Source organism: Enhydra lutris, unplaced genomic scaffold (genome assembly GCF_002288905.1).
Source record: "Enhydra lutris kenyoni isolate GAN:26980312 unplaced genomic scaffold, ASM228890v2 scaffoldscaffold21, whole genome shotgun sequence".
NCBI lineage: Eukaryota > Metazoa > Chordata > Mammalia > Carnivora > Mustelidae > Enhydra > Enhydra lutris.
The window spans coordinates 13094638-13115757 of record NW_019154105.1 but is presented as its reverse complement, the minus strand read 5'-3'; the positions used below and the strand labels follow the sequence as shown (position 1 = coordinate 13115757).

Genomic DNA, 21120 nt, shown 5'->3' with positions numbered 1-21120 from the left:
TAGTCTTCTAGTACTTACCAAAAGCTAAAAAGTAGATGAGTAGGGCTACGGTTACTGCCAAGATTACCACCCCCGCCACAACAACAAAACACACTACACAGGGATTCAGGAATCTTGAGGTTGACGGCACCCGTGCTGGCCTTAAAAAAAGAGAAAATGATCAAAAACTAACCTTTCATTCAGGGAAGCCATTATTTTAGGGTTTATGAACATTTTCTATCTTCCTATGTCTTTTAGTCTGAACATAGCTCTCCATATAGGAAACAACGTGATTCTTGACCAGAACCTTAGTGACTTTTCTTTCAAACTTTTTTTCAGCACGAAAATGCTGACATTTTGGTAGTTTGATAGAAGCATAAGTAAATCGGACTTATGCTTTGCAATTATTTCCCTTCCTCTGTCAGTTGATGAGGTTCTCAAGAGGTACAACTAATTGTACTGTTTTGTTGTCTTCCCAAGACCTTATGTTGGACACTTACTATGTATGGTAAAGCTCCCTTAACTGAGTACCATCCCCAGTGGTATACAGAAGAGGAGTCCTTCTGGGTGAGAAGAGGGGTGGAGGGAGTCAGAACAGTAGCATTCCTCACTGTCATATTCTCTGTATTATTAAAAATAGGGGTGTGACCAGAGGTTGAGTGCTCAGGTCCAGGAGAGTAACAAGCCTGAACTCTGAAATTCACCTCTGAAATGAATTAGAACTGTCCCAACAGCAGAAGATTTGTGTGATTTATTATTTTTTTTCCCCCATGAATTTGTAAACTACAGTGCAAGCCAGTAGATTTGTACTAATATGGTATCTGGTAATTATTAAGTACATGATCCAGGTACTATCTTCTTCACTGCCTCCCTCCCCACAACCACATACACTTGCACTAGGGAGGTAACCAGAAGAACTAAGTGTGAATCTCTCTTTTCTCCCTTGTTTGCTTGGAGGTCATATTGTCATTCATCTGAGACTTTCCTAGTCTGACAAGTGGGATTAATAATATCTGTCTCTGGGTGCCTGGGTGGCTCAGTGGGTTAAAGCCTCTACCTTTGGCTCAGGTCATGATCCTGGGGTCCTGGGATCGAGCCCCGAATCAGGCTCTCTGCTCGGCGGGGAGCTTGCCTCCCCCTCTCTCTTTGCCTGCCTCTCTGCCTACTTGTGATTTCTGTCTGTCAAATAAATAAACAAAATCTTAAAAAAAATAAAGAAAAAAAATCTGTCTCAGATTTTTGAAGATCTTTGAAGATCTTTTGAAGATCTTTGAAGATCAATGAGGTTATGTTAGGAAATATATTTCTAGTTAAATAGATTATCTACTAGGCGGTGTGCCACTGGAGGGGAAAGACAGTATGCATGCTTCTGTTTCAGATACTTTGCAGAGTAACTGCCATAAATAGGTGATTCATAAATATTTATGATATCATAAGTATTTCTTGCAGTGTTAACTTCTGAGCACATTTCAGATTTAAAGCCTTAACATAGCTGAAAAACAGTTACATTTAGCAAGAATCTAGTTTCTCATTTTTCCTATTTGTTTTGCCAATCTTCTGGTGTAAGTGTGAATAGAAGGTTCTGAGAGTCAGTGATTTGCAGACATTTAGTTTTCATAGTAGGGCTGCCTGTTGTTGTTAGGGCTCTCCATGACTCAGAAACACTTCCTGGTATTTTACAGTGTATCACCGGCACATCGTATTCTGTGGTTCTGAGACCAGTAACATATCAAGAGATCGGCACATCGTATTCTGTGGTTCTGAGACCAGTAACATATCAAGAGATTGTTAGAGGCAGACTGAGACTTGCCGACTTTCAATTTTGTTGAACAAACACATTAATCATACAAAAATTGACCATGCTCAAACATCATCTAATGAAGGGGCATTTACGTGCCTAGAAGTAGGAAGGACATAGTCTCAGGCTAGCAAACAATGAATAATGTAGCTTTAGTTTTGTGATATCTTTTTTACCGCATCGCTCTTTGTTCATTTTGCTATACGTGAAAACTGACTTACACTGGCACTGGTCCAGAGCCCAGCATCTGGAAACCACCACTGCATTAAACGTCAAATTGGAGGAAATTGGCACTTTGACATTTGTTGATTTTTGAGACTCAGTTTACTTATCTGTTACCATGTGTGGTCACTGTGCAAATGACACACAATCACAAATGCACGCTGTTTGGCATTTGTGATTTCAGTAAATGTTAGTGTCTGCTGAGTAGTGGCAGAGTCAAAAGGAGACAGAGTTGGAGTCCAGGGTAAACCCAAAAGTCTGAATAATTTCCAAACTGATAGATCATTCTCCTCAACCAGAGATGAACTAATGTGTCAAGACTTATGAGTGTGGAGAGAGAAGTGGTGAGAAACAAGAAGTTGAAGGTTGAAAAAACACAAAGGCTGGAGTCAGCATGTGCTGGTTTAGCTCGGATGAGGCTCCCATGGGAATGACTTTATCACCAACTTTGCTTCAGTTCATGGAAAACACCTTAAACTCAATGACTAAAAAGCACCAGGAGACATATGACTCAATAAACAAAGGGTGTGGAGCTCAAATCACCTTAATCCCACAAGCCATAAGTAATTGCATAAGAATGGGTTGATGCACCCTGCAGAAACCGCTGAAGAAATATCTACTCTTCTGGTAGCGCAACTTGTCATTGAACCTCTGTATACGGTTGATTACAAAGCTTATGCCAACACAAACTAAATTGTGCACAGTATTTACTTTGAAACTATTGGAGGTAACATGTTTGCAAACACTGAATTTTGAGGCAATGTAATGGAAATCTGTGCAAGAAAATAACTGCTTTTAAAGCCTGTTCCTGATCAGTGAGATTGCCTTTGAACAAAGCAAAACAAATAATTCAGTTGTAACATGTTGAACCAGCCTTCCCCTCTTGTTTGCTCTCTTATTAACTTGGAAGAGTTACATTAATGCTGCAAAACTTATTCTATAGTTTTGGGAGTCTAAGTGTCAGGTACTGCACATGTGTATTAACAGTCCTCACAGCTGTAAAGCGGGTATTATGATCCTATTTTGAAGATAGGGAAAGTGAGGCTTAGAGAGTAAATAACTCAAAATTACTCAGGAGGGACCGCTGAAAATTGAAACGAGGTTGGTTTGAATCAAAGCACATGCACTTCCTTTCACATGTTCTTCCTCACACTATAGGAGACAGAAAAGCTTCGGGACTCCCAGCTCTTCTGACTTCATTTGGGGGAAGCAGAGGGGATCAACATCCATTGAGTGCTAGGACTTTGTCTTACACATAGTAAGTGTGCGATAAAATAATTGTTGATTTAATTTTTATTTGAAAGTAAATCTTACATTAATATATCAACATTATTTAGAAATATTAATCTTTGCAAATGACACATAGTTACAGCCAATATAGGGCTGTGGATTAATAGAGCCATTGGCAATAATTTCCATTATCTGCAAGAATGGAGGAAAACAGTGACAGGGTAATTGTAAACTCAGATGCATATACATGTAAAGGACTTTTAGACAATTTTGTGTCCTTTAAATTACATTTCAGGTGTCACCATAACAAAGATTTGGACCACAGTTGTCTTCTCCTGCGAAGCATTCTTCCTCCATAATCCCACTTTATGCCATAGTTTCAGCAAGCACTCTATAGGATAACATTTTCTTTTTTTTTCTTTTATTTTTTTTCAAGATTTTTATTTATTTATTTGACAGACAGAGATCACAAGTAGGCAGAGAGGCAGTCAGAGAGAGAGAGGAGGAAGCAGGCTCCCTGCTGAGCAGAGAGCCCGATGTGGGGCTCGATCCCAGGATCCCGGGATCATGACCTGAGCCGAAGGCAGAGGCTTTAACCCACTGAGCCACCCAGGCGCCCCTAGGATAACATTTTCTAGGACAGATCCTCAGCCCAGACCTCTGTCTTGGAGCTTGATGCCATCATTGCTAGTTATCACCAGATATCTTCTGGATGCTTTACAACCTCCTTAAATATGAGAGGTCTGGGAATGGGGTGAAGGTGAACTATTTTCTCTCTGGATTTTTACCAGTCTCAGAGGATTCCAAACAGCACTTTGCTCCACTAAGCCTTGATTGGTGTTGCCAGTTGTCCTCCCAGGGAGGGATTCTGCAGCTCTTGGGCAGAAAGGAAGCTCTCTCTGTATGTGTGTGTATGTGTGTGTGTGTGTGTGTGTGTGTGTGTGTGTGTGTGTGAGATACACTCATGCATTGTCCTCTGCTATCTTTTTATTTAAGCTGGGGTACAGGGAGGCTGTGAGTAAGGGGAGGAGAAGGGTGGGATAGGTTCATTGTCTCTAAAGTGAGAGATTCCTTTTGATTTCTCTGTTGCCTGAGAGCTTCAGGTCTGGAAGCCTGACTATCAGGTTATGAGTTGCCCAAGTATAAAACCTGGGGATGGTGGGTGATACCCAAGCCATAGGTTTTGTGTCTCTGGGGAACTGCTTTCTCAGAGGGAAGGAGGTGAGATGCTGTGAATTGGCTGTGAGTTTCTGAGTTTTACCAAATAAAGTGGAATCTAAGATGAAAAAAAAGGAACCCTCCTTGAAACTGAACTTTTCCCTCAGTACTACACTCCCCACTATTTCTAAAATTGGTGAATTTCACTGCTATCTATCTGGTACCCTAAGTTGGAGACCTAGGAATTAGCTACATCTGCGCTCTCGGTCTTTCTCACATTCAAGAGGTCACCACAAAGTCCTTATCTTATCCTTATCTTTCTTTTTCTATAACCTCTATTTTGTTCTTAATTTTGGCTGTTATGGCCTGAATTATATTACTTGCAATGCCTCCTGACCGATTCCCTGCTTCCATCAACTACAGTCGTTAATTAGTTAATGCAAGACGCATTTGGTGAGTGACTTCGATGTTCTGGGTGCTGGAATGCAATGAAAGAAACAGACAAACAGCAGTTCTAATGGTGAAGGGAGACAGAAATGAGTAAGTAAAATAAGGGAAAAAGCAGAGAGGTGGGAAAAGAAGTGTGTATGTGGCACTGAAAATTAAGGTAGCGTGGCCAAGAAAGGCCATGGTAGAAGGTGATTTGAATAAAGGCCTGAAGCAGGTGAGTGAGCGAGCTATGAAGGTACCTGGAGAAGAATGATTTCAGCAGAGGTAAGAGCAGGCTCTGAGCCAGGAACTCGGATTGTAAATTTGAGAAACAGCAAGGGGCAGCTAGATGGGGTGGAATGAGCAAGGTAGAGGTGTGGGCATGAGAGGGAGACAAGGTCAGAAAGATGGGCGTAGGAGTCAGCAGGTGGCGCAGATCTTTTAGGGCTTTGCATACAAGGGCTTTGGTCTGCCCTCTGGGTAAAATAAAAAGTCTTTGAGGGTTTTAAGCGAAGGAGTGACATCACATCTATTTTTCTGATAGGATCACTCCGGGTGATGGGATGGAGCAGGGGCATGATTTCGGTCATTCAGTAGCTGAGGTGAGGAGGGATGGAAGTTTAGATGAGCAGGTGGGAGTGGAGGTGGTGAGGAGTGTCTAGTTTAGACCTATTTTTAATTTGGAACCTAGAGGATTTGCTGATGATTACCTATGAGATATGGAAACAAGAGGAATCTAGATTGAAATCAAGATTTTGCTTCATTCTAATCAACCCTTTCAAATCCTTCCAGCGAGTTTTTTGAATTTAAATCTTAGGTTCTGACACTCTCTTCTTCCCCTGCCTCATTTGAAATTTATCTATAGATTGTCAAGATACTCAGGATGGGGGCGCCTGGGTGGCTCAGTGGGTTAAGCCTCTGCCTTCGGCTCAGGTCATGGTCTCAGGTTCCTGGAATCGAGCCCCGCACTGGGCTCTCTGCTCAGCGGGGAGCCTGCTATGTTTCCACGCCCCCGCCACCCCTGTCCTGTCTCTCTGCCCATTTGTGATCTCTCTCTGTCAAATAAATAAAATCTTAGAAAAAAAAAAAAGAAAAGATCCTTAGGATGGCATCCAAACCTTCCAAATGGCACTGAAATCCCTTCACAGTCATCTCTGTTTCTTTACCTCCTGCCATATCCTCATGTACTACTTAACCCAGCCAGGCCAAATGGGGCAGCCAGTTCCGTGTGTGACGACCCTTTGCCTAGAAAACCTCATACCTCAACTGCCCAGTAGATTCCCATTTTGTTCTTAAGGTAATTCAACCATATTTCTTTTCCCTCCAAGTAGATACCTTCTTCTCTCCTAGCTTCCCCTCATCTGATCTCATAATTCCCAGTGAATTTCTCTATTCTAGTCCTTATCCTACTTCATGTGGGAAACAACGATTTTCTTGCCTGCGCCCACCTCTAGGCTATAACTTCTGAGAAGTAGACATGCATCTTGTCTGTCAGGACATGTCTCATCCTTAGCACAACACCCATTCCAGAGTCCACATCGGGTTTTATTTGTGAAAAAATTGAGGAATGACACTGCAAAGAAGAGTTTAAAAATAATTTAACTAGAGTTTGGAGGGACTTGATGTAGGATTATATGATGTGCATTTTTGCTTTAAATATTGACAAATAAAATATAGACTGGAGAATAATGTCTGCTATCTAATGAGTGCTTGCTGTGCACCTGGCACTGTGTTGAATTTTTCTACATCATTTAATTTAATCCTTGTAAATAAGCCTAGTTTACAGATGATGAAAGAGAAGCTTACTTACTCAGCTAGTAAGCGATGGAGCTGGAATGTGAATCCAGGTCTGTCAAGCTCAAACTGCAATGTCCACATCAGATGGGAGGGGATTTTTCTGTTAATTATCATGTTGTTATTCATTTCTATCACTCTGCCTTACGGTTGATGCTAAGAAATGGAAAGTTAAAAAACATTGCTATAGATCTGTGTCTATAGCAGGATATACAAACACATATATTTGAATATGTGTATGTGTTTACATTATACTTTGGAGTTATGAAGACTATGAGAAATGGTTCCAACGTAAAGGGATTTACTTTACTTTAGTCCATTTCATTAACTCTAAATGTTTACCACTAGACAGGCAGTAGGGACTACCTAATTCAATGTTTTATTTTTTTATTTTTAATTTTTTTTTAAATATTTTTATTTATTTATTTGACAGACAGAGATCACATGTGGGCAGAGAGGCAGGTAGAGAGAGAGAGAGAGGGGGAAGCAGGCTCCCTGCTGAGCAGAGAACCTGATGCGGGGCTCGATCCCAGAACCCTGAGACCATGACCTGAGCCGAAGGCAGAGGCTTTAACCCACTGAGCCACCCAGGTGCCCTATTTATTTTTATTTATTATTATTATTTTTGCTGAGAAACACTGTCTTCAAATAAGGTCTTGCTTGGAAGCTCAGAGATGGAAAACAGATTAAATGGAATAGCTTTTCTGTTTGAATTTGGGATGGGAGAAAAGGATCCCCTTCTATTTCTAGCAAATTTTCACTGATCTAGTCTAATACTTTTCTTTCTTTCTTAAGTTATTATTATTATTATTATTATTTTGTTCTTGATAAACTCAGGTGCAATGTAAAAGAGAAACACAAGAGGATTATTCTGATTGCGTAACTGGATGGTGGCAGAGTTGGTGCCACAGTTAAGACTTTGTGAATATATTTATTTTATTAAACTATTGTGCGTTCTAAAAACTCTAGGTTCATGTGGAAGATGAGAATCTTATCCTTGAATCACAAACCCATACCGCTTTATGAGCATGTACCCATGGAATGCACTATTGGACTTTCTTTTAATTCAATGATTTACTTGTTAATTTATTTTTATCTTGGGTATCATTTAAAGACGTTTACATTCCTTGAGGATATAAATCACTTTATATTTCCTGAGGATACAGAGGCTGGGTAAATTGTGAGGGACCTGAGCTAATTTATGTAATACTTGGGTGAGAATTATGAAAAATCAGCTTTTCTGGAGACAGAGGCAATTAGGAAAGGGTGCTCATTGGGCTGTATGCAGCTATACTCTGGGACACACAGCTTGGCAGGGAGCATAGTCTCCATCTCAGCTTTCAGTCTTCCCCTGAGCCATGCAATTTTGTGCATTGCAACAACTTCACAACTGTATATAGCAGATCTGAAATGATGTGCAGAAGTTCTGGAATCTGCTACTTATAGGGAAAGCCCATCCAGGATTCAAAGTCTTCTCACGAAATTTGCAAGTTGATACGATTAATAGGTGAGTAAGGGTGTGTGTGTGTGTGTGTGTGCACGCGCGCGCGCGTACGTAAGCATGTAGTAGTGGAGTTGAGAGTTGTTAATGTTTTATGAGACCCTGCTGCCAATGAAGTTAAGAATATAGGCTCAATTGCTTCACAGGCTAGTTAAGTTTTTTTCTTTCCTAGGACTCAGGATATACTCTAGATCTCAGACTCTTTTCAATAATTCACATAATAGAATGAAACCCATGAGAGAATGTGTCCACAGTAGGGCAAAGCTACCTTTACTGCTGGAGGAAATGCCGTCCCTAATGATGCTCTATTCATCTTTTTCTAATTGGTCCTAAACTTGAAGGAATCATTTTCATATACTGGAAGTCCGTGGGCATTCTTTCTCCATTTTATTTTATTATAGTATTGAAATGTATTTCAAGATATCTTACCACAATTATTACCTAATTTAGAAAAATTTCACTGGATCCTAGTGATTGAGGCTGAATTAAACAACTACTAGAGAAAGAATGTATTATAGGTCATGCTCCATCATAGTGTATTAATTTATTTGGACCCTGATAAGTCAAAAAATCGTTTTAGTTTTGTAATATTTTCCTTGTTAATATGTTCACTTTATGTTTCTGCAATAAACATAGTAGATGTTGAAATTTTTGCAATTAAAAATGATTTCTTCTTGGGGCACCTGGGTGGCTCAGTGGGTTAAACCCTCTGCCTTTGACTCAGGTCGTGGTCCCAGGGTCCTGGGATCGAGGCCCGCATCGGGCTCTCTGCTCAGCCGGGAGCCTGCTTCCCCCTCCCTCTCTCTGTCTGCCTCTCTGCCTACTTGTGATCTCTGTCTGTCAAATAAATAAATAAAACCTTTTAAAAAAAATGATTTCTTCTTTTATGAGATTTTCTTTGTTCTAATACCAGTCATGTTTTTGAAATAAAAGATTTAAGATATAAGATTCTTTTAATTGACTTTTGAGCATTGTGTTTAATTTTTACATTATAAAAATATTTCTAAGGGATGTGGATAAAGACCTGGTGTTAGGAGATTTACATTATAGTCAGTCTTGTGTAATTATTAATAGAAGATGTCTGAAGACTACTGACTAATAGAGCCAGTTAAGGGCTTAGAGACATATTCTGATTACTGCTCTGCTACACTTAATATACACTTGCTTTTATAAGAAAGGCTATCTTTGCTGGAATCTACAGTTACCCAAAGGGTGGGTTCTTGCTTCCGTGATTGAGATTATGGAGTCTTCTCAGTGTGCAAATAAAAACAGTGACATTATGGTAGATTGTGGCATGGTCTACAAAGGTGAGCCTACCTAGGCGATTTGAGAACAACAGAACAGATGGAAATATTTCTTCTCAGACTTCATGATGCCGATACTTTAAGTGTATTTCTCTAGAAGTCATCTACCTACAAAGTTATAGGAACAATGTTTATTTTACCATTATCGAAGAATGTATGCCTAGTGTTTCAACAGCAACTATCATGACAGAAATTCCTAAGACAGGTTACCTATCACCTTGCTAATTAATGTTAGGGAGAGCCTAGCATGTACTCTAGAGGGCACTGCTGTTCAATGTCAGTATTTCTTCTGAGGTCTAGAGAGCGTAGCTGTGGACAAAGCCATTGAACCTAGCAGGTTCTAAGCAATAAACAATTATTTAGTTGAAGTTTTGCATCTGTGTCTATTTTCCTCCAAACAACATTTTTGTCCGACCTGGATTTAGTTTTCAAGAAATAGGTGTTTTTCTCCCATCCTTCTTTATTATTTCCCTTCCTTTCCTTTCCTTTTTTAAATTTATTTTTGACTGAAGATGAACTGTAACATTTATTAGCAACCAACATGATTTTGCCAACTTTCTGAAATTACAAGGAAATATTCATTACAGTCTAAATATGTTGTATTTTCTTGTCTAAATGCTCTTTGGGAAATGAGTCCTTGAAATTTTTAAACTTCAATTTATCTATCGGGATGATTTCGGTGATGGTTGTACAACTACCATTACTATGCTAGTAACAACTGAATTGTACCCTTAAACAGGTGAACTTTATGGTATGGGATTACATCTCAAAAGCCATTAAAAATTGAATTCATTTTTAAATAATTGTTAACTTACTACAATAACAAAATTATTAAGCTGTCAGAGAATCATTGATGATGAGGGTGGGCTTGAACTCACAGAAGCAGACAAGGACTCAACAGAATGGGTATTCAGTTCAATTTTCAGTGCCAGTGCCATGCAATTATCAGTGAGGTAGTGGGATACAGTGGTGTATTATTGTTGACAGCAAGCAATTTATTACAAATAATAGTTAAAGCATCAAAGTTTTGGAATGATTTATTTACACAATTTAGAGCAGATAATTCTAGCATAACATTGCTCTTACTGGCTGCATTTTCTTATATCTTGGGGTGGAGTTACAAGTACTATGTGGGGAATTGCTTATAAGCCTGGTTAGATCCATGTGGGTGTGTCACATATATTACTGTCATATGTCAGGGTGGAGAAGAAAGCCCCAGAGAAAACTTATATTTAAATTCAGTCTCTGAAATGACAAAACCCATTTGTTCTTTGCACATTCTCCTATTCTCCTGTTTCTTCCTTCCCATGTGTGTCCTGATCTGACTAGACAGCAACGTTTCCCAAGATTGAGCATAGAAGTATTTATTCCTGAAAGACCTAACATTTTGAGGAACACCATGTTCCCAGAACTCTGTTACGAAAATGCTGCTCTGTGAGTTCTAACTTGCCCAAAGCATTGTTTCTGCAGGAGAGACAAGGGAACTATGGCACACCAAGCTTACAGGGCATGCTTATTCATATTTAAATATACAAGGATGCTTCTTGCTTACCTCTCTCTCCATTCTGGATACTTAGGAGACTACCCTGTAGCTGTTAACTTTAATTGTAATTGTTTAGTGCCTCTAACATTTTAATGTATATGTGAGTTGCCTATTAAAATGCACACTTTAATTTAGTAAATCTGGGGTTGGGCCCAAGATTCTGCATTTCCAACAAGCTCCCAGGTGAGGTTGATGTTATTGATCCAAGGACTATACTTTATGTAACAAAGACCTTGAATATAATTAGATGAGAGTAGATTCAGAATCGAAGTGTGACTTTATTGAAAGCATACTAGTTTCTTCTTTGTTTCCTAAAGTTTAAGGACGTAAACAGGTCTTTTCTGTCATAAGGTCATTATGAAATGTTCAAAATCTTAACTTACCACTTTGTCAAAATATGCTGACCCTAACGGTGAACTAGACACATATTTCTTTTTACAGAAAATAAGTGAGTAAAGGATTTGGGGCCCTTACTTCCAGTTCAATGTGCCTTAATTTTTATTATTAAATTGAAAGTGTCTAGATATTTCATTGTTTCTACAAAGGGAGTTCCACAGACATGGGGAATTTGGTACATCACAGTCCAAATAAGCACAAGGCAGCATTTTTGGCCCCCGATGTCTTCATCCCCCAATGTTTGGTCTGATTATTACATATAGACCCAAATACAAAAAAAAAATTAACAATTGCCAGGAAACAAATCCTGCTTAGTTTGTTTGGAAGGATATATGCCATGTTTTTAATGTTATTTGCTTGGGGAGGGAAGCAGGGAGGCAGGGAAGGGGTGCTATGAATGATGGGGGAGAAGAAAGAAAAAATAACTTTAAATGCATAAGTTAAAGAAGTAAAAATCTACTAGTGACGGGTCTAAAGCAAGAACACAATCTGGGTGGCATAGGTTATTGGGCATGATAGAATCTAGAAATTTCCTGGAATAGTTCTCTCAGTTGAGAGTTATTACCAGTAACTTGGAGGGGACGAGTGGAGAATGGACTCAGAACCCCACATGTGTTCATCGTAGTTCGTTCTATTTAACTATATCTGTACATGATATTGTTCTCGTAGAAAAAAAGATGGCTTCTAATGAATCATGGGTAAAAGCCAAGATTAGCTGTTTCGAATGCTCTTGAGTAGTATTTAGTTACATCAATATATTTCAAAAACATCTAGTACTAAATACCTTCTGAATTTAATTCTAGGTGCTCCTTGCCCAGATTGTCTATAGAAGAGGAGGAAAGAATTGGGATTCTCAGTATTATTTTCCCCCCGGATGGTTTTGTGTCATAATGAAATGAACAGTGAAACTAATGTTTTGGAGGCCTTCACAACAAAATATGTCCCTCAGAGCTTAGGAAAAATGCAGACATAGCACTTATCTTGGGAAGTAGTGTGTCTAGTAGGGATAAAACACTCTTGAGGTGTTAGAGAAATTGCTTGACATGAGGCACATCACTTCTCTGGACTCCAGTTTTCTCCTTTGTCATTAAACAAAGAATCGGTGAGTTTAGTTGTCACCTCCACACTGTTCTTTCCTCCTTTGAAAGGAAGGCTCCTTCTCATTTCCATGACCACTCCTGTTGGTAGGTGTTCTCACTCTTATTGCCCACTCTGTTTTTACAAACACTGTGTTTCTTAAGCAAGCCTGTCTGCTTACAAGGTCTATCTTGTCTCCCATCCCTACACCTCTTCTCCCTAGTAGACTGGAACCTCCATGAGCAGGAGCATTTGAGAGCTGAGACTCTGAGGCTCTGCTGAGTGGGTTCAAATTCCACGTCTGCCATTTATTTACTGTGTGAACTTGGGAAGTTACCTAACTCCTCCTTGATTTCCTTACCTGCAAAATGAAGGTACCAATAGTACCTACTTCCAGATTTTTGTGAGGACAAATGAGTTAAACATTTGTTAACAGAACTAGAATTATGTCTGGTGCTTGGCCCTGTGTTGGCATGTGGTTGATTAAATAAACGAGGGCAAGGGCTACTGGTGATTAGTTCTCCACTCTACCTCCCCAAGTTCTTAATGGTCTGTTCTTTAAGTGGAGCTGTACACGGGGAAGCTGGATTTGATGATGGGAGTGAGGCCCTGCCTATACTGTAAACATGGCTCCTATCATGGGCATGAAGACGGCATACACAGGGATTCTTTTCTGACTCCTGAACCAGTGCCTCCATTTACTGGGTTTCTTCTATTTTTATATAAATATTCTATGAAACACCAGCCCTGTCCAGAAGCCTGTATTTTTAATTATTACACAAGTAATATAGAAAGATAATATAGCACAATGGTGATAATCATGACTTTTGTAATTAGACAGAACTAACTGACTGTTGGCAAGTGATAAAACCCCTCTGAGCCTTAGTTTCCTACTTTGTAAAAGGAAGATAATTACCTGCCTCAGAGGGTTGTGAGATTAAGTGGGATGCTCTTTGTAAAGTGCTTAGAACTCTGGCCCATGTTCAATAAATGGTAAATTCTACATTCTTCTTTCAGGTAGAACTCAGCTTTAGTTGAAAATAAGCAAATTTTTTTTTTTTTTTTTTAAAGATTTTATTTATTTGACAGAGAGAGATCACAAGCAGGCAGAGAGGCAGGTAGAGAGAGAGGAGGAAGCAGGCTCCCTGCTGAGCAGAGAGCCCAATGCGGGGCTCGATCCCAGGACCCTGAGATCATGACCTGAGCCGAAGGCAGCGGCTTAACCCACTGAGCCACCCAGGCGCCCCCAATTTTTTTTTTTTTTTTTAAATAAATTCTGTAGACACATGATTTCCTCTGTAACTTTTTTTTTTTAAATTTATTTATTTGACAGACAGAGATCACAGGTAGGTAGAGAGGCAGCCAGAGAGAGAGGAAGGGAAGCAGGCTCCCTGCCGAGCAGAGAGCCCGATGTGGGGCTCGATCCCAGGACCCTGGGATCATGACCTGAGCTGAAGGCAGAGGCTTTAACCCACTGAGCCACCCAGGCGCCCAGCAAATTTTTTTTTTATAAATGACATTTCTCAAGAGTGATAACATTCTATAGAATCACAGAATGATAGCAATGGAAGAGAGTTTCAGCAATAACCACTCTGACTTTCCATGACGCAGAATAAACTGGCCTGCGGAGAGATTAAGTGGTGCTATGTAGAGGCTTCTTGATTTTTTTGTCTGTCTTTTTTATCTCCTTCTCTGATATTTTATTTTATTTTTTATTTTTTGCAACCCAGGACATGGTGGGCACTCTATTAACAGTGATTATTAAGTAAATGTTAGAAAAATCAATAGCAATTGAGTACTTAGAAAATCATTCTGCTAAACACTGGGGACATCTTGAAAGTAGTCAAAAACTTGTCCTTGCCTTAAGGCACTTCTCTCTTTTTGAGGGAGTATAAGACACCTGTCTGTTAGCAACATTTCCCACCGTTGACCCATTCTTTTTTAACTGAAATACTGTTTTTTTTTAATTTTTAAATTTCCATGATTCCATACTCTTTCTATCCTTCTGGTTCCCCCTTTTAAATGTCTTTTGCTGGTTGCTTCTCCTCTATTTAACCTTTAATGTCTGATGTTCCTTCATGCTCTGTCTGGGTGTTCTCCTTTCTCTCTAGCTGATCTCATTCAATCAGCTTCAATTACCATCTAAGCCAACTGCTCTCAAGTTTTTGTGTGCATAGGAATCAATTGAGAAGCTTGGAAAAAAACCAAAGATTCCTGTATCCACTATCCAGATAGACTGTTTCAGTAGGTCTGGTCTTGCTACTCAGAAACCTTCATTTTCTAAAAAAAAGATTTACTTATGAGCTATTTCACAGCTGTAGGGCTGAGAATCATTTTGTAGTGGGATAAGAGGGAATAGGTTCAAGATAAACATGCACACACTCTATGACCCAGAAAATTCATTTTTCAGGAGAAACTCTGGCACTTTTGTGCCATGAGGTCCATTTGAGAATGTTCAGAGCTGCAATATTTGTAATGGCAAAATAGCAGAAGGGCGGATATATAAGTTGGAGTATGTTCTGACAGTGGAACATCATATAGCTGTGTGAATAAATAAATCATTACTACATACTTTATAAACATAATTTTGATTCCATCTATATTAATTTCAAATGTAGGTAGAACTGAATGATATGTTATTCGGGGATCTGTCTATTAATGGTAAAACAGTAAAGAAAATTGGGGACATTTATCTAGATACATGTTATCTCAACATGCTAGATAACAGTCAGATTGGGCAGGGTTGGGAGAGGGCAGTTAATGGACAGGGTGTTACCTGGAAATGTTATTTTTCTTAATAAATAATGACTACTTTGGGGTTCATTTTAAAAATTAGTCTTTGAGTGATAGATTTCCCAATAAAATATCTCAAAAGTAAAGAGGGTGAATAAGAGAAGAAAATTGAAACAGAGGCAATGGGTCTAGACAAACTTTTGGAAGAATTTTGCTGTTGAGGGGAGGAAATGAGAAATAAGGAAATAGCTGGAGGGGGGATGTAGGTCAAGGTAGAGGTTTTTGCTTTGTGTTATTGTTTAACTGGAGATAGTATGGTACGTCTTTATGCTGATGGGAATATTCCAGCAGAGAAGCAAATTGCATGTTTTAATCCATTCTTTGCAGTGTTAAACTCAGGCAGATATCCCAGCTAAGAAGTATGATTGTTGGAACAAAAATTTGTCTAGGTTAGAAAAAATACATTCACTGGCCCTTTTTAATATACTTCCTTGAAACTTGAGCTCACATATCCGTTTATTAATCACTAAGGCACTTGTCCATATCTCTGATAAATGGATACTGTAAATATTCAACAACATCTGCCATTTTCTTTCTTTCTGCTGAGTTAGTCCTTAGTGGGTAAACTTTTCCAAAGTCAATTTTATATTTGATCACTTTAGATAGTTACCCAGTGAATGGTTTTATTAGGATGGTGCTTCTATCTTACATATCATAAGCATGTGCTATATTTAGACTTAAAGCATACTCTGGAATGTAAAGTTATGGCAGGTTTTCTTTGCTCAAGAGGATGGGATCCTTTAAGTTGGAGCAATACCTTTTGCGGAGTTGGACTGAATATCTTTAACTTCCCTTACAATAGTTGATGTTGATTTTTTGTCCTCTTGACTTACTTTAGGGGTATCAACTGTAGACATGTTGGGGGCTGAAGCAGCATAAAAATCAGGTAAACAAGAAATTTCTGAGGAAATAACTTGGGAATGCCTTCCAGAGGACAACCCTTCCCATTCTGTGCCACCTCCCCTCCCAGCCTGTACCACCATTAGAAAAACATTCTGGCTAAATGTGGTAACTGTTTCAGCATGCAACCTGAGGTTTTTGTGTGAGCAAAACCTGAATTTTAAATTCAAAATTTTTGGGCTCCATGACTGTAAAGATAAGTTGATACTCAGTTGTCTAATTTCTATTAAGAGATACAGTCTTTGCCTAATGACTTACAGTTTTGAGCATGGTTTTTGAAATTTAACATAGCAATTCATAAAGCAGGACTGAAGTAAGGCAGAGTTTGAAACATATTTTTGACAGTTTTGGCTTTCTTTTCTGCTTTTGTCTCATGTTGTTTTGGGCTGGAAGAAGGCAGGCCACCTGATGGGCTTTGACATGTCTGTTTAGTCAGTTAATCATATCACGAGCACATACAAAAGGGAAGAAAATGGAAGTAAGATTTGTTATGGTCTGAGGCATTCTGCTGAGACTTGTCTCTTCCTGAGCTGAGATATGCTCCCTTACCTTAAGTCTTTCCTTAAACTGCATTCTCAATTCCAGCTTATAAATCTTTAGTCTATTTTTCCAAACCTCAGTTTATACTTTTTATATAATGTACGGATCATAGACACTCCCTATGTAGACTTGACAAAATCTGGAATACCCAGGGATTTGAAATGAATAATGATTATATCATGATAATGGAGCTGTCCAGGTTCCTGGGCTCTGTGGTAGGATTTCCTTCTTTGGAGAGGGGTGAACAAGGTAGGTAAAGAAAGAAATATACCACCTTTGTAACCTTTAGGAAAGGACAACCCTGAGGGATCTGGGGGTTTAACTTATATATTAAAGTAAACAAATTGTCCAAGAGAGCCCATTCTCAACCAAAAGTATCACAGAGTTTACCTGGAGATCTACAAAAAACTACCTAAAAATTACCTAGAATTACCTGAAAAAATATATTACACACTTTTATTTCCTTTCCCTTATCCAATGTGGATACCCTGATTTCTTAGAGCATATGGAGGAATTAGAAAATCATGGAGTTGGAGATTTAAATTGGAGATAGCATGGCATGTTTTTATGCTGATAAGAATATTCCAGCAGAGAAGGAAACTGGATGTTTTAATTCATTTCTTGTAGAATTCCTTATAGACTCAGGCAGATGTGCTGGCTTTAAAGTAAAACTGTCAGAATGAAAAATTGTGTAATTTTAACTCCCTAGTCCATTTGAATATGCCTTCCTCTTTCCAGTGAAAAGTCTCTTTATTTAGGTTGACAGAAGCATAATTTTCTAGTCATGGATCCTCAAATTGTTGGTTTCAGATCCACATTATTTTCAAAATTTCATCTATTTGGCATGGTAACCCTGATGATCTCATTCTGATAAAAACCAACCAACCCATGAACAAAATTAATCGGTAATTACATAAATTTTAGGTTAAAAAAGGAACAACAAATTGATTTTTAATAGATGCAGACTATTTAAGAGAGAAAATATTTCCGACTGTGATGTGTAGAAATCAAGGTTTCAAAGAAGAGTCTTTTGTACTGGAAAATTTGGTTCTGACTGAGTGTCATATTTCATGTAGGGATGAATCAATTCGGGAATTAGATTGCTTCAAGGCATTCTAAAATTGTACATCTCTTTCACTATTTGCATTGTTTGTCTTTATTTTCCTTTGAATGGTATTTTGATGTACATTTAGCTGCTTATAAGTGTTAATTTTTGAAAAATAGAGAAATTTCTTTGCAAAATTAAAATAAAATGTTTCAGCAAAATGCATTTCAAACTGTATTATGATTACCAAAATAATATTACATTGTTATAGAAATTTAGAAAATAATGGAAAAAATGTAATTCATAAGCTGACTATTTAATTTTTAAAGATTTATTTAACTATTTTAGAGAGAGATAGAGAGCAGGGGAAGGGGCAGAGGGAGAGCGAGAATCCTAAAGCAGACTCCCCGCTGAGCATGGAACCTGACATAGGGGCTCCTCATGGGGCTTGATGTGGGGCTTGTCTCAGGGGCTGGATCCCAGGACCCTGGGATCATGACCTGAGCTGAAATCAAGAGCTAGCCCCTCAACTGACTGTCCTAAGCTTACCACTTTAATACTAGTGTTTAATACAATGATTAGTGTTTTATGTACCTCATTAGACAGTCTCACACGTGTACTTTGTAAAGTAATAGTCTACGAGTAAATACAATTCTGTGATTTTTTGCATAAAGTGAGGACACAGTATATAAATTCATGGATTTTTTACCTCTTTTAATGAATTCATCATATCCATTGTGGAATGTGAAATTATTTTATTCATATTATTGTTAATTCTTAATTATTTCTTGTTAGAAACTTAGCTACCCATTTTTCACTTGTGTGTATATATATTCAAATTCACATAATTGTACATATATTTTATTAAAATAATATAAGTTTTGATTGAGTTTTCTAAAGTTTGGTAGATTTAAAGTAAACTCAGCTACACTTAACATAGCTAACACATTACTTATGCTTTTACCATCTTTTTAAAATGACTCAGTATCACATTTTTCTGTGTTCATGGAAAAACAAAATGAGCAATATGTTCACTCGTAGATGCACATACAAACACATCACATTATATAGTAATTTTGAGATTGTATCATCTGACTGTAGATGATACACAATTTGTTGCTTTTTTTATATGAATATGTGTGAACATCAATATTCGTTAGCTAAAAAGAAAACTAAACAAATACTGTTTTTTTCGCCTGAAGTATCAATGAGAATTTACTTGAAAATACTGAAGCAGTGAGTATATGAAAAGTAGACAATACTATCTTATTTTCTTAAAGAGGACTTTAGGTTTCATTGTGTATTTCATAGCTAGTGATGATAGAGAAGTTAAAATACAGAATCCTGGAAAAATTCTAAAACAACAGATGATTTTTTTACTGATTATGTTTTTAAAATCCAAAAATCACTTTTTGAAGGGTAAAGCATGAGAAAACAAAAACACTTCCTTCTTTAAAGATATGTTTTCATAACCCTAAGCTGTCTCTTTATGTTTACTCATTTTGTAAAAAAAAAATCAGCCATGCTGTAAGCAACTTATTTAAATAATATCAAACATATTCTCTAAACAATCAAACATATTCTCTAAACAATATCTATATGTTTCAGTGAAGTTTCTGGAAAAGTAACTAGAAGATTGCTAGACAGAGCCAAAAGTTCTTCAACCTCTGTATATTTCTCACATGCTCTGAGATATAATAAAATTTCTAAAACTACGGAGACAAAAACAGGACTTACCTATACATTTTGATCCTGAACAATGAAGAGATCCTCTCTTCTGCCTATCCAACTTCCCTGAGATTTCTACACAAAGGAATGGCTCTCATGCATCATGTGTGATCTATGAATAAGCTGAAGACAAAGGAGGAAATCCCACATAATTAAACTCTAACTTGCTAAACAAGTCTGGGGGAATCACTTGAACCAATAGCATGACTCGTGGAATGAAATCAGAAACAGGGAATTTCACAAATCAGTAAGAATTTTATTTATTTTGGTAAATTGTGACTAAACATGATAGCAGGGGATGGCTATTTCATGAAAGCTTGCAATGACGCCACATGGCCTAGAGTCATTATTTTTAATTCAATGGTATGTGATACTCTTGTCTGCGTTATATTGTCATACACCTCCTTCTTTGCCACAGCAAGCTGAGGATGATCAGAAAATCCTTTCCAAGCCCTAATGAGTCCTACTACCTCTAAATTTATTCTTCTCTGTGATGAAATACTTTTTTTCTTGTAGAATAGGAAACAGAGTTTCAGAGAAGTAATTGAATAAGTATACGAGTTGTGGGATAAGCAAGCAGTATGGTTGGAACTAAAATTGACTTTGTCTTTTTCCAAATATGTGTTTTGAAAAAAGTATTCTAACTTGCTGCTGTTAGCAGATGAGTGTATAGTACAGTGTAGTGAGAGCATGTATGGGGGTGAGCCAAGGAGGGGAATGTCAGCAGTGTTTGCAGGCCAGGACAGAGGCCCATGAAAACACAGAGGCAAGAACAGTGTGGAAATGAGAAAGGACGTCTCTGTCTCATGTGTTGGGAGGGAGTAGGGAATATATCTGGAAGGTTGTGCTGAGGTACTTTGTGAGAAACACTGCATACTAAAGAATTAGAATGTGTAATTGAATTAGATTGGGTTCTAAAACTTAAATTTTAGTTTTAGTTTATTTACCAACTAATTGTGTAGCCTAAGGGGAAAAAAAAAGCACTATTCCTTTATGAATCTGATTAACCTACTGAGAAAGCACGCTCAATCAGGTGGTTCTAGAGGACTCTTTTCAACTCAAATTCTATGCCTTTACCTTGTAAATCACTGATAGCTATTGGCTAATGAATTCACTCAAGGACTGCAATTAGACAAGTGTTCAATTTCTTATACATTTTATATAAAAGAGTTATATACATTTTTATCAGACAAGAGGAACTGGAAGGGGTGGGTTCCTCTCTACCCTTCCCTTATATATTTTCATTGATCCTGTATCTCATGCCTGATATTCTGATTTTTTTTTTTTTAGTGGAAAAAAAAAGGTCTTCTACAAAGTTACCTAAACAAGCCATTTTCATTTTACATGTTAACCTTTAAGGACTTTTAATACATACGAGTTTTTTTCATATAGTTAAATCATAATGTATAACTTTGTATTGTGCTTTTTATTCTTCATGTAATTTTTATGAGTACCCTGTACTATTAAATTTTTATTTCTAGTAGCTGTATATGTACCTAATAGTTGCATAAAATGTGCATTATAACTTTTTATTTTAATGTAATTTCAAACTTAATACATGCAGATATATTACATGGATTCATCAATTATTAACAATTTTAATGGCCACATTTTAAAGGGTGAATCATCTTGTACTGAATAGATATATCATAAAATACTGAAAGCATCTCCTAATGTATTTAG

At 37.8% G+C, this 21120-nt stretch overlaps 1 protein-coding gene across 1 annotated transcript in view; it reads right to left on the bottom strand.

The window, feature by feature from the left end:
* LOC111148831 (transmembrane protease serine 11D-like) overlaps positions 1-21120 on the bottom strand; it is a 55315-nt gene that overhangs the window by 29250 nt on the left and 4945 nt on the right. The window contains exon 2 of the mRNA XM_022505652.1: positions 19-140. Within this exon, the coding sequence (XP_022361360.1) occupies positions 19-140 (122 nt within the window). The remainder of the gene's footprint in view (positions 1-18; positions 141-21120) is intronic.